The sequence below is a fragment of the Prosopis cineraria genome, unplaced genomic scaffold, assembly GCF_029017545.1.
Source record: "Prosopis cineraria cultivar Desert tree isolate PC_DT_omini unplaced genomic scaffold, ASM2901754v1 PC13, whole genome shotgun sequence".
NCBI lineage: Eukaryota > Viridiplantae > Streptophyta > Magnoliopsida > Fabales > Fabaceae > Prosopis > Prosopis cineraria.
The window spans coordinates 33741395-33758074 of NW_026555344.1; the positions used below are offsets into that span (position 1 = coordinate 33741395).

Genomic DNA, 16680 nt, shown 5'->3' on the forward strand with positions numbered 1-16680 from the left:
AGATTTTCCATGGCTGTGTGTGTACTGTGTAAGTGTATGTACATTAAAAAAAATAAAATAATAATAAAAGAATGAAAAAGGAGTGGCAACGGATTGGTATCCGTACATGAGACAAATCACCAAAAAAAAAAATGAATGAAATAGGAGGAAAAAGGTGTGGGACCTATAAGTGATTTTTAAATCAAAAAATGACTTTTTTCCTTTCATTTTCCTTCTCTTCTCACTTCTCTTCTGTGCACGAATAGATCAAGCAACTATGAGCGAGTTTGTTGATGTAGTGTGTCTGAGTTTCTGAGGTAAGACTTTCTAATAGGATATTTAGGATAAGATTTCAAGATTTTTAAGACTATTTAAGTGTTCTAAAATTTTTTCTTAACCATCCTTTCTCCTTGGTTTCTGATTTTATGGTGGTAGAAAATCTAGGGGTTTAGAAGAGGGTTGAATTTTTGTTGAATAAAAGAGATTGTTGAGGTTGTTAGTGGTATAATAAATATTTTAGAGTATAAATTTATTTATGAGCTTGGAATTTGAGGCTTATTGATCAAACCTTATACTAGATTTTTATTAAATTCAAAAATATATGTTAATTTATTGAGGTTTAGATGATTATTTGGGATGAGAAATGGATTATTATAGCTATAGGATGATGATTCTAAACTTGAGACTCAATTTCTAATTTTTGAGTATTTTAGGTGCGAATTTATGAAATAAAAAAGAAAAATTTTGATAATAGAAATGGGTTTAGAAGTTGATTTTAGCTTATTAATATTTATTGATGATTAAAAAAGGAGTTAAAAATTTTACTTAATAATACTAACTCTAGAATTATATTATGATTGAGATTAGAAATTATGTCATATTCTCTAATTCTATTATTAGAGTTATTTTATTAGTTTCAATAATTGAAACTAATACTTATAAATAATATGTTATTTATAGATTATATTGTTGGTGAAGATTGTGGTGGAAGAGAAATTGTAAGGAATAATTTATTGAAAAAGCCACAAGGTAACCATGCTTTTAATTTGTGATTAGTGTTGCTTGTTGTTAATTGGGTGATTATTGAAAAAATTATGAAGTGTTGTTGAGAAACTACCTTGTTATGTTTATGGAAAAATTGTGAAATTGTAGATATGCATTTTCAAGTATTTTTATCAAGTGGAATGTCATATTGTAATATTGTTGAAAATAAGAAAATTGCAATATTGTTTAATTGTATAATATTGTTATGAATTTGTTTGATTATTGTGGGAGGTGTTGGGAGACTTGTTGTTATTATTGTATTTATGTACCACGTGATACGTCTCTATTAGAACCCAATAGGTGATTTGTAAGGGTTCGGGCTAATCTACCTTTGACTTGATAATTTAGCACCGAATGAGGACTACAGCTCGAGGTTAATAAAGGAAGATAAGAATGGTTGTTTCTTATGTATTGTAATATTTCTTGTATTTTTGTTGGAATTATATGACTATTGTTTCCCCACTTAGCAAGCACACATTTAACTGTTTATATATACTATTATAAATTAGCATTGGTTACTGAAATTTTTGAGTCTCATTATGTGGTTAATAATTTTTGGAAGAAGAGCCACGAGTGGCACGTGGAGGAATCTCTAAGGCTTGGTGACATAGATCCATTGTTTCTTTTGGGTATTTGATTTATGATTTGTAATGTGTTATATTGCCAATATTAGGGCTTTTTGTTTATTAACAATTATATGAATGTAATCATACCCTTCAAACTATTTCTATTTTTGGTACACTTTAGATTATTGTAACTTTGATCTTTGATTTATTTTGAATGGTTTGAAATGGCATGATTATGAGGCCAAATAATTAGCTTGTTTTGGAAATTGATTAAATTGCTTATTTTAGTTATTGATCTATGATTTACAATTGTTAGGAGTATAAGGATGAAAAATGTGATTTTAGCCTAGTGACATGTGGGAGGTAAAATTTATCTAAAATGTTGTACTGTGCAAGATTAAGCCAATTATAAAATATTTTTATATTGAATTTATTGATATAACATATGTTGGGTGGCTATAACCCAACTATAGTGGTAAATGTGTATTAGTTGTATAAAATTATTTTGCATTATTTGAAAAGGGGTCTAATCTTTTCTATCATGATAGTTAATTTAAAAGGTGAAGTATTTTATAAGGTTATGTTTTATCGTTTCTTACCATGATAGTGTTTTAAATTATAGAATTGTTTCAAAAAAAAAAAAGAATAAGTTGACTTTTGTTTACCATGGTAGACACTTTTCTACCATGGTTGAGTTAAATTGTTTTGAAAAAAAAAATTTAGGGTGTTACATTGTGCACTTTCCATCATCTAGCGACTAAACTGTACTGACCCTCCATGTGATGTGATGTTCAAGATTTCATTCATCAATGTATTATCTACTAACAAGCCAAGGTTGCTTAAACAGTACTAGTAGGTCTCTTGTGCCTATTGCCCATCCCCTCCTAAATTTGGGAATTAGTCACGATGGACTTTATAACTACTCTCTTGCCTTCCCAACGATTCTTAGTTATCATGGTGGTCATCGATAGGCTTTCTAAGTATTCTCATTTTGCTCCTTTGAGAACCAACTACACTAGTCAAAATGTTGCAAAAGCATTCTTGTCCAATGTGATACATTTGCATGGTATGTCGAGCTCCATTGTGTCAGATCATGATAAGGTTTTTACGAGCTCCTTCTAGCATAATCTATGTCAACTTCAAGGTATCCAGTTACGTATGAGTTCCTCTTATCATTCAGAGATAGATGGCCAATCCGAAGCTTTGAACCATTATGTGGAAATGTACCTCTGTTGCTATGTTCATGACAGTCCTCGATGTTAGTTGGACCTACTTCTATGGGTTGAGAATAGTTACAATACAGATTTTCACTCCTCCATTAGCATGATGTCCTTTAAGGTGGTCTATGGTTGCAACCCCCTGCTGCTCCTCCATGGTTATTCTATTACTGGCACACTACTAGATCTCCTTGTACAGTTGCACGAACATGATGCTTTGTTGACTACTCTCACCTAAAAACCTATAATGAGCTCAAGCTCGCATGAAAAAAGTATACTAATTGCCACCGTCGAGCTGAAGAATTTTAAGTTGGGGATCTCATCTTTGTTAAGTTACAGCCATATCGTTAGGGCTCTATTGAGCTTCGTCGGCATTAAAAGCGAGGTGTCAAATATTTCAACCCTTTTCCAGTGCTGCAACACATTGGTTCCATTGCGTATCGTTTGGATTTACCTTCGTATGCACGCATTCATCTAATGTTTCATGTATCCCTTCTCAAACGATGCGTTGGCTCTGCTACTGATTCATATCTTCCTTTCCAATGACCACCGATGCTGTCAGCCCTATTATTCAGCCCTACAAATTCTTGATGTTCGTCACCTCAAGAAGGGTTCTACTTGGGTATCGCAAGTTCTAGTACGTTGGGATGGTTTACCAGACGAGACTTGGGAGGATGTTGTCGTACTACGATTGGAGTATCCATCGTTTGAGCTTAGGGACAAGGTTAACATCGAAGGGGGCATTGTCACACACTAGCCCAAAGAGCCCAAAGGCTATAAGAACAAGGCCATAAACTATGTGCATGTGCATGGAAAATAACAAAGATGGAGCAGATAACATGGATGAGGGGCCCACCACGTTGCGTAGGAGCAACTGCTTAAGGCAAGTCACGTGGAAGTTGCGTGAAGCGAGGGATAGTTAGAGAGGTTATGAATAGACTTGCGAAGGAGGCATAAGGTGTGAAGTTTGTTATGATTGCGTCTCCTTTCTGTTACTCTTCTCTGATTTCCTCTCTATATTTTGATCTTTCCCTCTGTTTTTGCTTCTGTAATCTATGTGACTGACTTTTCATGAATAATACCTTGCGTTTATGCCATTAACCATTGTTATAATCTATCATATCTTTTGCTAGTGTGTAACACAGGACCCTCTCGAAATCATTCTGATGTGGGATGTAATAGATCCCTTGCCTAATTCGTGATGCGTATGTTATAGGTGACCCATCGACTGGACAACTCAAGTTTGACTTTGATATCACTTTGTTATCGGGCCATTACTCTATTTTCAAAAGCTAGCTCAGTGAGGTATGTAGTGCGTCCATTTATATGGCCATGATTCTCTTAAAATCCTTCTAATGCGGGTATAACATCACACTTAAAACTCCTCCGACATGAGTCCTAGTAGTTGCATTACAATTTATTTCTTGGCTTCACTTGCGCAATTTTTGACACTTGGTTTCATCCATCCTCAACCTTAATAAATGAGTATGAAAGGGTCAGTCACTCAAACGAGTTGGGTTACAAAATTTATTAAAAAAATTATAAATTTTTATTTTAATAAATATAAAAAATAAATAAGATAAAAAATAAATAAAAAATTTAAATCTAAGCTTTTTATATTTAATTTAAATGGACCAGATCATTTACGGAGAACATGTGTCTGAAAGCAGTGGCGCCGAATGTGCCCCCCTCCATCTTCTTTTATTTTCGGTTTCCCAAGATTGGTTAATGCCGCACAACTTGACAAACTAAGAACGTAGGTCCCACTCCATGACCAATAATTGATTATTCTCCAACTCCTCACTGTTTCGAAGCTGTCACAAGCTCACAATTGTCTCCTTCCTACGTTCCCTTCTCTTCGCCATCACTTGCCTTCCCACTCGTCGCATTCTTCATTCCAATCCTAAAACCCTGATTTCAACCACCGGCCCTTTCTGATTCCAATGCGTTGAGACACCCAATTTCACAAAACCACCAAAAGAAAATGCTTTCCTTCCCTCGCCTTCGGTTTTTACTGCTTTCCTATCTCTCCTTTATCTCCGTAGTTACAGCTGCCTCTGCGTCCAGTTCGAGCTCTGAGCAATCGTCTATCTATGAAGTTCTTAACGCCCATGGACTCCCCAAGGGTCTGCTACCAAAGGGTGTGAAGGAATTCGACATCGATGGGGAGGGTCAATTCTGGGCGCATTTGGATCAAGCTTGTAATGCCCAGTTCGAGAACGAATTGCATTTCGAGAGAAACATTACGGGCACTTTGAGTTTTGGGCAGATCGGGGCGTTATCGGGAATATCGGCTCAGGATCTGTTTCTTTGGTTCCCAGTGAAAGGTATTCGCGTGGATGTACCGAATTCTGGGTTGATTTATTTTGATGTAGGTGTTGTTCGCAAGCAATTCTCTTTATCCCTTTTCGAGACGCCACGGGATTGTGTGGCGGTTCGGTCTGAAGATGTAGTTGGCTTTCAAGATGGGAGATTCATGGCTGAAGCTGTTTCCAAGGTTTGGTGAACAAATCTGTTTATCTCATTTCCTTGATTCATATATGATGTCCAGTTAATTTACGGTATATTTGCGAAGCACTGATCCATATAACTGGTTTGGTTTGGTGGATGTTCATGCTAATAATTATTCATTCATGTGTTCTGTTCCTTTTTCTTCTTTGTTCTTTAGTATGAATATGTATCCTGAAGTGAGAAGTTGTTGCCCCTGAAGTAGAGAGATGTAGAGGCAAAAAGGGAAATGGGTGAAAATAGAGAAAGTAGGTGGTCGTGTTCATACTCTCATTTATGTCATTCTTCCTTTACTTCAGTGACACCTTAGAAATTTACTAGTTGAGGATCCAAATTACTTTACTAGGGGTACTCAAATCCATGGGGTGTTTGTTTAAAGGGAACTGTTTGGTACACAGAAATAGGTTGGGAATGCAAAGAAAAGTCGAATAAAAAATGAGCTTGCTGATGAAAGTGACTCTAGTGCCTCTACTTTAAAAAGTTAGGATAACTTATTTAGACTTGGAGTTATGCCCTTAAAGAAGCATGAAAGCTGTAACTTGTACTCCATAAAATGATCAATGAGCTATATCGCACAACCCAAGTTTGAAATGTAATTGGCCCTTAGTTTTTTCCAGGGAACCACTATATGCAAGGCGATTGGATAGCTTTTCTAGACTAAAAAGAAACTGGTGACATTCTAAATTGTTGTTGACTTGTATGAGTACTTTTATTCCTTGCTGTTTTAATTTACTTACTATGGCGAAAGGAATTATGCTGAACAGGTTTTTGTCTCTTGTAAATTGTCAAATGCAGGGTAAATCTTCTAAACTTCAATATCGGCTTGATCAGGAAAAACAGGAAAATATTGTAAGAGATGTACTGTAAACCATGCAAGTAAGGTAAACGAAAAGCTGTGATATGACTCACACGGTTTTCAGATTACACTGTATATGTTGCTGGAGATTATACAATAACAACAGCAAGCCTTATCCCACTAGGTGGGCTGGAGATTATAAGTTGACATTTTACATTTTTCTTCCTTGTGTTCTCCGTCATATGTTGCAGAACTAGTGCAGTAGAGGTGGCCCCTGCATCTTCGTGATTATTGGCAGGAAGACTTCTTGGAATAGGCAACCACAAGATAACTTTGGAGAATCAAGTGTGTTCTGAAATTGATAAGGCTAGACAGGAGCATTGGTTGTGATGAACTCAGGTGAAAAGTCTGCGAAGAATCATGTCAAAAGTCATTGTGCTTGTAATATATGTTGGGTGTATGTTGACGAGTCAATTTTGCAATAGAACTTTGTAATAAACAGAATCATATAGAACTTTGTGATATAAAGATTCATCCAGAAAATTTTGCATCCGTTATCAAGAATTATATCTACCTGCTCTCTTCATATTCGTTTTGGTAATTCTTTTGCCATAATATGTTTTCAGACCTTTTACTATTCATTAACATTAGTGGTGTAATACCATTTCTTAGTGACAATTGAAGCTTGACTAGTTTCTTATGATGTAAATTCAATTAGTTGATTGTAGATTTGTAGTCTGGTTTAATGGGCAAGCACCAGGTCCCGCTGTAAGGGTCTTGATGTGTGTGTGTGTGTGTGTGTGTGTGTTCTGATCGGCTGCCTCCACGAGGGACTGAGCTTTCTATTAATTTCAGTGTCGTGCATATTTCAGATCTGATATGAGCTCCCTGCATTGTTGAAATCTTAATATTTCTGTGCATACACTTTTCAGATCTGATGTGTAGTTTTAGTATGCACATTTTGCTTGTCTATCTTGTAAAACATCTTCTCATTAGATGTAGCTTGATTTGGCCTCACTCCCAATGTGAAGACCGGAGTCAATATCATGCAACAGAATTGATTTCTGCAACAAGGCTAGTTGAAATACCGGAGTGTGTGTGTGGTGTATATAAACGCTCAGAATCTAACTGCAGCATTATTTTAGACTGCCTGCATTCTGTTTGTTTTTTTTCTTTTGCTTTTTCTTTGTCAGTTCCTTTCCTTTCCTTTTCCTTTTTTTCTATTTTTTTTTTGGGTCCCCCTTTTTTTACTTGAAATCTCGTACACGCAAGTCCGTGCATACTAAATCTATAGTTCTAATCTATTCCTCTAAAAAAACATTTGTTTTTTCAGTAAAAAAAAAAAAACATTTGTTTTGGTCCTATTATAGTGAAGCTTTATGATTCTTTTTATCTTTATCCTTTTGCCTACATTAAATGCTGGTAAGGTTATTAAATGTTGGAGCATTTTATTTTTAAAGTATGCATGTTTAATTAGGGTCAAATGAGAAACTTTTTTGAATCTTTAGATAGTCAATGAGTTTAAGATTTTTTTTTTTGTTCTAGTGAAATATGCTAAAAGTGACTTATAAAAATAAGATAAGGAATATTATACTTTATTATAATATGTTATATTAACCGCCCACAATATCATTTGATGATCAAGTAGTTTGACAATGATGGCAACCAAATTAATTGGCATTCTAAAAATTACCTCAATTGTTATGCAGAGCACACATGGCAAGCATGATCCATGCATAGAAGTAACCTGGTTTAGCAACCATTTAAATTCTTTGTTTTTATGATAACAAAAGACAACTTTCCATTCCATATAAGTAACTCAAGGTCAAGGACAAGCAAAATGTTTCAGTGACATAAATATATGGCATACATAGTTGTTAGTCTTCCATACGGAAACGTTTCTGAATACCATGTTTTGTTCTTCCATACGGAAGCGTTTCTGAATACCATGTTTTGTATTCATTATTCTCCGTTTGAATGATAACTTGAGGTTAAGGTTGGCATTTAGCTATAACTCTGAAACATTATTTAATTATGCTGGCAATTTAAAAATCATAATTTCAAAACTCCTTACCGTTTAAGACATTTCTCAAAGACCCCCACTTTGAAACTATTCCCAGCTGTCATGAATAACATTTTTTTTTCAGGAACTTGAAAAGAAAGGGTTTTCTTTACTATTCTTCAGTGATTAAATCATAGAACATGATTGTTTACAAGTCAGAGTGAATTTTGCTCTACATATATACCTCATGAACATTGCCGGTCATCACAACATCATTCTGAAGCAGTTGTTTCAATTATCACAGTAACATGGCTTTCAAAATTCAATTCAGAACCTTCTTCTTCCATTGGCTCTTCTTTTCGTGGGAATGTTGGCATTTCAAGCCTCATCTCGAACTCTTCAAGAAGCTTCAATGAAGGAGAGGCATGAGCAATGGATAGTTCAATATGGCAGAGTGTACAAGGACCATGTGGAGAAGGAGAAGCGTTTCAATATATTCAAGCAAAATGTGGAATACATTGAAAGCTTTAGCAGTGCTGCAGCCAAGCCTTATAAGCTAGGCATAAATCACTTTGCAGATCTCACAATGAAGAATTCACAGATTCTAGAAATAGATTCAAGGGTTACATTGCTCCTCAATCTCAAGGACACCCTCTTTCAAGTATGAAAATGTGACTGATGTGCCTTCCTCTGTAGATTAGAGAAAGCAAGGTGTTGCCACTCCTGTCAAGAACCAGGGCCAATGTGGTAAGTATTGTACAACAATTATCCTTTAGTTAACAAATCTAGATTGGATTGTTTTGCATGACTGTTAACTTCCATTCGTATTGCAGGATGTTGCTGGGCCTTTTCTGCTATAGCAGCAACAGAAGGAATCACTAAGTTGAGTACAGGAAAATTGATCTCTTTGTCGGAGCAAGAGCTGGTTGATTGTGACACAGGTGTGGACCAAGGTTGTGAAGGAGGTTTAATGGATGATGCCTTCAAATTCATCCTAAAAAGCAAAGGTATAACCTCAGAAGCCAACTATCCTTACAAGGGTGTTGATGGAACTTGCAATGCCAATGAAGAAGACTACCATGTAGCCACCATTAATGGGTATGAGGATGTTCCTGCGAATAGTGAGCAGGCACTGCAAAAAGCAGTGGCTAACCAGCCAGTTTAAGTGGCCATAGATGCAAGTGGATCTGATTTTCAGTTTTACTCAGGTGGCATTTTCATAGGTTCTTGTGGCACCGAGTTGGATCATGGTGTTACAGCCATTGGTTATGGTGTCAGCGATGATACTGAATATTGGTTGGTGAAAAACTCATGGGGAGCAGAATGGGGTGAAGAAGGATACATTAGGATGCAAAGAAATGTGAAAGCTCAAAAAGGCCTTTGTGGTATAGCAAAGCAAGCTTCTTATCCTACTGCATAATTGTTAATTTCTACTCTTGATGGCAGTGTTGTATCTCTATGCAAAATGTAGTGCTTATCAACTAAATTATGTTTCGAAAATAGCAATGAATATATAGAGTTCACATGTTCAATTGCTTAAGCCATGTCCATGAAAGTTTGTCAAATTTATACTACTTTATTTTTAATCTCAGTGCATGCATTGAGTGATCCTATAGATCTGTTGTGTAATTATGTATTATAATACAATGAAATATATTGTTATGACTATAAGTTGTGTATATCATCAGTTTATCTCTATGAAATGTGAAGCTATTAAGCTCAAACCGGTTTAAATATAAGATATCCCATTCCCAACAAGATTTTCATCAGTATAGAGATTGTCTAAAGCTGATAATGAAAGTGAAGATGAACATTTTCCAAGTTGTAATGTTCAGTACAAAAGTTGAGGAGGTTATGAGAATCGAAATTGGTTCTTTGCATTATATGGGGCTTGGCTTGTCTTGTCATTAGCATTTATTGTTGAAATATCATTTACTGATGACAGCTGAAGTTTGACTAGGATCTGATAATGCAAAAGTCAATGATGAGTTAAAAGTAGCTTTGTACTCCAGTTTAATAATAGGCAAGCTCCAGGACCAGTGACTGATCCTAAAATTTTAGAATGAGGGTGCAACACATACATACATATATTTTATGGGAGAATTAGAACTGGCATTATTAAACATTGAAAATCATTTATACATATACATCATACATATAATATTGAGTAAAATGATTTTTTTTTTTTTATGTGGAGGGTAATTGCCCCCAATACCGATTATGTAGGTCCTTGTGGCCTTCTATTCGGATGTCTGCATGCAAACGTGCACTTATTTAAGGAAGTTTTAACGTACATAATTGATTTATATGTGAGTGTGTGTGTTAGAACTTTTGATCAGCTATCTTAATGAGTGATTTTTTTATTTATACAATTATCTTATATCTGGAATAATTGGATCTATTTTGAGTATCATTGGGTTTAATTGGAGGTAGCTCATCCAATATGATTTTCTTCAGTAACAAGATTTGAACTCTTAATATTACTAGAAGAAAATCAAGTCTCTTTCATTCAATCTAAACACAGTTAATCCTTTAGGAAGGATATCAATTTCTATTAATTTCAATACAACAACAAACAACAAGCCTTATCCCATTAGTAGGGTCAGCTATATGGATTATATGACACCATTGTATTCTATCATTTATTAAGTTTTTAAAAATATTGTTAATTAAAAGGTCTCGTTCAACAACCTTCAAAAGTATTCTCTTCAGTCTTCCTCTACCTTCTTGACAGGGTTCAAAGTCATCTGTTCCACTCTCCTCATAGGTGCCTTTTATGGTTTTCTTTGTACATATCTGAATCATCTCAAATGATTTTTTACCATTTTTTTTTCAATAAGTGCCACCCCCACTTTTCTCGTATTTGCTCATTTCGAATTTTGTTTTTACGTGTATATCCACACATCCATCTCAACATTCTCATCTCTGCTATTCCAACTTTATGTTCTTACTATCCCATCAAAACTCAACATTCACTACCATATCTAATGTGTAACACCAAAGGAACTTGCATTATTAAAATCTTGAATACTTTATTCCTATTTTGCTTGAATATCTTGTAAGTCGTAACACATCTCCTTCACATTATATTCCTTGAACACTTTCCCATGATAGGGGCATCCATGCGTTACTCACACGTCTCAAACATTGAAGCATTGCAAACTGTGAGATGTGGCTCTGTTTGTCATCTCTCTCTCTCTCTCTCTCTCTATACACAAAAGGCATGATAGTTAGATCATACAGTAAAAGAAGCAAGTCAAGAGCAAAAACTAGGTCTTCTAATACAGCCCGTAGTAGGTTGAGGGCTTGGTGAGGTGGGTTGATGTAACCCACATATTGTATGATCATAGGCATTAAGGCAACTATCATCTACATCATCATCATGAATAATTCATCAATTTATGGTTATATTTCTTAATTATATACACGCACACGCACATACAAAATTTAATTAGAAAATGCCCAACTTCAACATTGCATCAGTATCAAAATTTATATTTAGAACGTGACAGAGAAAAACTTAAGAACATAAATCTATAGTACCATGCATTCTATTTTATTTTATTATATCTCGATATATTAATTACCCACAATCTAAAGCAATGCCTATTATATTATTGATGATTAAGCAGTTTGACAATGACAACAACCAAATGAATTGACAATCTTTTTAATTGTTAGACACAACACACACGGCAAAGATGATTCTTTATTTTTATATTGACCAAGTTAGACGACAATTTTCCATTCCATCTAAGTAACTCGACGACAAGAGACATAATATGTAGCATCATAATTGTTAGTACTCTTCCATTTGCAAACGTTTCTGAATACCATTTTTTCCCGTTATTGTCTGTGTCTTTGAATGATAACTCTGAAGCATTAGTAACTAATCATACCACAATTTTAAAATCATATTTTTTTTTAAAAAAAAAATTCCTTTTAAGAATTCTCAAGACTTCCATGTTAACACTTTACCAAGCTGTCTCATTCATGGCATTTTATCAGGTACTTCAAAGAGAAAGGCTTTAATTTCTTAATTATATATTATCTATTGATAAAATCATTGAATATGGTTAATTTACAAGTCAGTCTAAATTTGCTTTATATATCCTAAGCTCAAGAACATCAAAGATCAACACAACATCTTTACCACCCTTGACTAAACTGAGCCATCAGTTGTTTACATTATTACAGTAACATGGCTTTCAAGATTCAGTCTCACAACCTTCTTCTGTTGGCTCTTCTTTTTGTGGGAATGTTGGCATTTCAAGCCTCATCTCGAACTCTTCAAGAAGCTTCAATGAAGGAGAGGCATGAGCAATGGATGGTTCAATATGGTAGAGTGTATAAGGACCCCCAGGAGAAGGAGAAGCGTTTCAATATATTCAAGCAAAATGTGGAATACATTGAAGGCTTTAACAGTGCTGGAGCCAAGCCTTATAAGCTAGGCATAAATCACTTTGCAGATCTCACCAATGAAGAATTCACAGCTTCTAGAAATAGATTCAAGGGTCACATGTGCTCCTCAATCTCAAGGACACCCTCTTTCAAGTATGAAAATGTGACTGATGTGCCTTCCTCTGTAGATTGGAGAAAGCAAGGTGCTGTGACACCTGTCAAGAACCAAGGCCAATGTGGTATGTATTGTATTCCTTTCGGTCCTAATTATAGGGCAAAGTTTTAAAGTCCTACTTGATTTTAAATATAGGGTAAAGATGAGGTAATTAAAACCCCTCCTTAATTGTAACAAGTTGTTTGCATGTTTAAATTTATATACAACACTTTATTATAGTCTTTAATTTCCATAAAGTGCAAAATTGGAAAGTCAAACATTTTTCTATAAATTTAAGGAATCAACTATGACTCCTTAAAAACTGTGCAATTAGTCAACTTTTGTTATAAATATTATTAGAGCCAGAGGGAGTACAGCACTTTTTCCTTGTAATTAACAAATTTAGATTGAATTGTTTTGCATGAATTTGTTTAGCTTTCATGAATATTGCAGGATGTTGCTGGGCATTTTCTGCTATAGCAGCAACAGAAGGAATCACTAAGTTGAGTACAGGCAAATTGATCTCTTTGTCGGAGCAAGAGCTGGTTGATTGTGATACAGGCGTGGACCAAGGTTGCGAAGGAGGTTTAATGGATGATGCCTTCAAATTCATCATAAAAAACAAAGGTATAACATCTGAAGCCAACTATCCTTACAAGGGTGTTGATGGAACCTGCGATGCCAATGAAGAAGCCAATCATGTAGCAACCATTAATGGGTATGAGGATGTTCCTGCCAATAGTGAGCAAGCACTACAAAAAGCAGTGGCTAACCAGCCAGTTTCAGTGGCCATAGATGCAAGTGGCTCTGATTTTCAATTTTACTCAAGTGGGATTTTCACAGGTTCTTGTGGCACTGAGTTGGATCATGGTGTCACAGCCGTTGGTTATGGTGTCAGTGACGATACTGAGTATTGGTTAGTGAAAAACTCATGGGGAACACAGTGGGGTGAAGAAGGATACATTAGGATGCAAAGAAATGTGGATGCTCAAGAAGGTCTTTGTGGCATAGCAATGCAAGCTTCTTATCCCACTGCTTGATTGTTAAACTACAATTGCTCTGGTTTCGTCAAATCTTAATTTCTACTCTTGATGGGCAGTGTTGTATATCTGTGCAACAGGTAGTGATTATCAACTACATTATGTTTAGAAAATAGCAGTGAATATATAGAGCACTGCGCGTGTTCAATTGCTCCAAGTCATGTCCATGAAAGTATGTCAAATTAATACTGCTTTAGTTTTAATCTCAGTACATGCATTGTGTGATTCTGTAGATCTGATGTGTAATTATATATTACAATACAATGAAATATATTGTTATGACTATAAGTTGTGTATGTCTTCAGTATATCTCTGTGAAACGTGAAGCTATTAAGCTCAACTGATTTAAATATAAGATATCACATTCCCAACAAGACTTATCAGTATAGATTGGGAAAACTGATGGTGATGAAAGTGAAGATGAACATATTCCAAGCTGTAACGTTAAGTAAAGAAGTTGAGGAGGTTATGAGAACCAAAAGATACGAGTTTAAGAATAACATTTGCTTGCTCTTTCCAGGCTTCTTTTGTACCTTGTCTTTGTTAATGAATCATCAACGCTAGTGATTCTTTTTACATTCCATGTCTTGTGGCCTATTACTATTTATTAGTATTTAGCGTTGAACTGCCATTTACTAATGATAGGTGAAGTTTAGCTAGTTTATATACATTTGGCATGGTTAGACCATACAAGAAAAGAAGCTAGTCAAGAGCATAAAGCTTGTTATACAAGTGTCATAAAAATTTCTACGCCCTATAAGAGAGTTGTCCAAAATATCCATATAGTTAATAATTTTAAAATGGGCAAGCCAATCAGTACAATTACTAAATTTTCTTAATGCCAAAGCCAATACCATGCAAGATATTTGGTTTCTCCAAGCCAAAGGAGTCTATTATAGAGATGATCAACAGCACTGCATACTTATGAAAGAATCAAAGTGCAGAATTTTTTAGAGGAAAAAATTTATATATTTAACCTTATGTACCTGAAGTATTTGTTTTCAATTAAATAAAGATATGTAGATCTTTTATAAATTATTTATTTCATAACATATTCTTGTTATTAATATTATTAATATATTAAAATCTACTTATCTTAATTTGATTGAATACAAGTATATTAAGTATGTAATATTAAGTACACAAGTTTTGTCTTTTTTTAGAATGTGCGCATGCTTTCCCTTTTTCTAAAAACTGTATTTTTAGTAGGGTGATCTCTAATTTTTGTAAAGTGATTTTCATAATATACTTAAAATAATGATTAATAACTTGGGTCCTAATAGTAGTTTGTATACATCTTAGGAAATAGACTATCATTAACATGGGGTGTGTTTGGATTTTAATTTAGTATAATTGATTATGAAAAAAATTAATTAACATGATTGATTTTGAATATAATTGATTATGTTATATAGCATATAATTGATTTATAAAATTGATTAATAAGAGTGATTTTAATTAAAATTAAAAAGTAGAATTGAAAAGCAGAATTAAAAATAAGATAAAATCATAGTTTTGTAAAAATATATCCAAACATTTCTGTTACATATTAAAATTAATTATGAATTCAAAATAATGTTTTTCAAAATATATCCAAACACCTATTATACATGCCAAAATCAATTATAAACCCAAAATCATGATTTTTTAAAAAATATCCAAACACCCTTACACAGGACAAAATCAATTATGAACCTAAAACCACGGTTATCTCATAAGCTACTATTACCTGCTTTTTAATTCATATTTCAATTATACTTTTCTAAAAATTTATCAAAAAATCATATAAAATATTTTACAAATCACATTTTTTGAGTTTATAATTGATTTTGACATATATAAAAGTGTTTGGATATTTTAAAGAAAAAATGGTTTTGGATTCAAATTAATTTTAGGGCGTATAATGGGTATTTGAATATTTTTAGTAAAACATGGTTTTAGGTACATAATTAATTTTAACATATAATAGAGGTGTTTGGATATATTTTTAAAAAATTATGGTTTTGACATCTAAAATTGATTAAATAGATTTTCCAAATAGGCACATCATCATGCATGATGGATAATTCAATTTATTCACACACACACACACACACAACTTGAAAATTCTCTACTTTTGGTGTCTTTAGGTTTCACTTGAATATAATTAATTATAAAAAGTTAATTAATATGATTAATTTTTTTAATATACTTGATCATGCTATAATGTATATAATTGATTTGCAAAATTGATTTTAATCAGAATTGAAAAGAAAGATTAAAAATAAAGTAAAATTATAATTTTGCAAAAATATATCTAAACATTCCTGTCACATGTTAAAATTAATTGTGAATCTAAAAATCATATTTTTCAAAAAAAAAATATCTAAAGACCCATTATATATGCTAAAATTAATTATGAACTTAAAATTACGGCTATCTTATAAGCTACTATTTTAATTTATATTTTCAATTATATTTTTCAAAATATTTATCAAAAAATCCTATAAATTATTTTACAAATCATATTTTTGGGTTAATTGATTTGATATATAAGAGGATGTTTGGAATTTTTTTTTAAAAAAAACATAGTTTTGAATTCAAAATTGATTTTGACATGTATAATGAATGTTTGGATATTTTTTAAAAAACATGATTTTAGATACATAATTGATTTTAATATATAATAAGGGTATTTGGATACATTTTCACAAAACAATGGTTTTGACCTTTAAAATTGATTAAAAAGATTATTCAACATTGTATGAGGATCAAAATTTATAGTTAGAACGTGACAGAAAAAATTTAAGAACATAAATCTAAAATACCATTCTATTTTATTCTATAATACTATAGATATATTAATTACCCACAATTTAAAACAAAGCATATATATGATGATTAATCAGTTTGACAACGACAACAACCAAATTAATTGACATTCTTTTTAATTGTTACAAGCAACACACACACCAAAGATGATTCTTATATATA

At 33.4% G+C, this 16680-nt stretch overlaps 2 protein-coding genes and 1 pseudogene across 2 annotated transcripts; all 3 read left to right on the forward strand.

The window, feature by feature from the left end:
• Window positions 1-4600: 4600 nt before the first annotated feature.
• LOC129291607 (uncharacterized) lies at window positions 4601-6677 on the forward strand. The gene is made up of 3 exons (XM_054929063.1): window positions 4601-5303; window positions 6110-6195; window positions 6362-6677. The coding sequence occupies exons 1-2, from the start codon at window positions 4791-4793 to the stop codon at window positions 6179-6181; spliced, it is 585 nt and encodes a 194-aa protein (XP_054785038.1). The 5' UTR covers window positions 4601-4790; the 3' UTR covers window positions 6182-6195; window positions 6362-6677.
• A 1055-nt stretch (window positions 6678-7732) lies between these two features.
• LOC129291606 (senescence-specific cysteine protease SAG39-like) lies at window positions 7733-9746 on the forward strand (annotated as a pseudogene).
• Window positions 9747-12305: 2559 nt separating this feature from the next.
• On the forward strand, window positions 12306-13903 carry LOC129291731 (zingipain-2-like). Its single transcript, XM_054929239.1, has 2 exons — window positions 12306-12752; window positions 13121-13903. Exons 1-2 carry the CDS (start codon window positions 12314-12316, stop codon window positions 13705-13707), a joined length of 1026 nt encoding a protein of 341 aa, XP_054785214.1. The 5' UTR covers window positions 12306-12313; the 3' UTR covers window positions 13708-13903.
• The last annotated feature ends 2777 nt before the right edge of the window (window positions 13904-16680 follow it).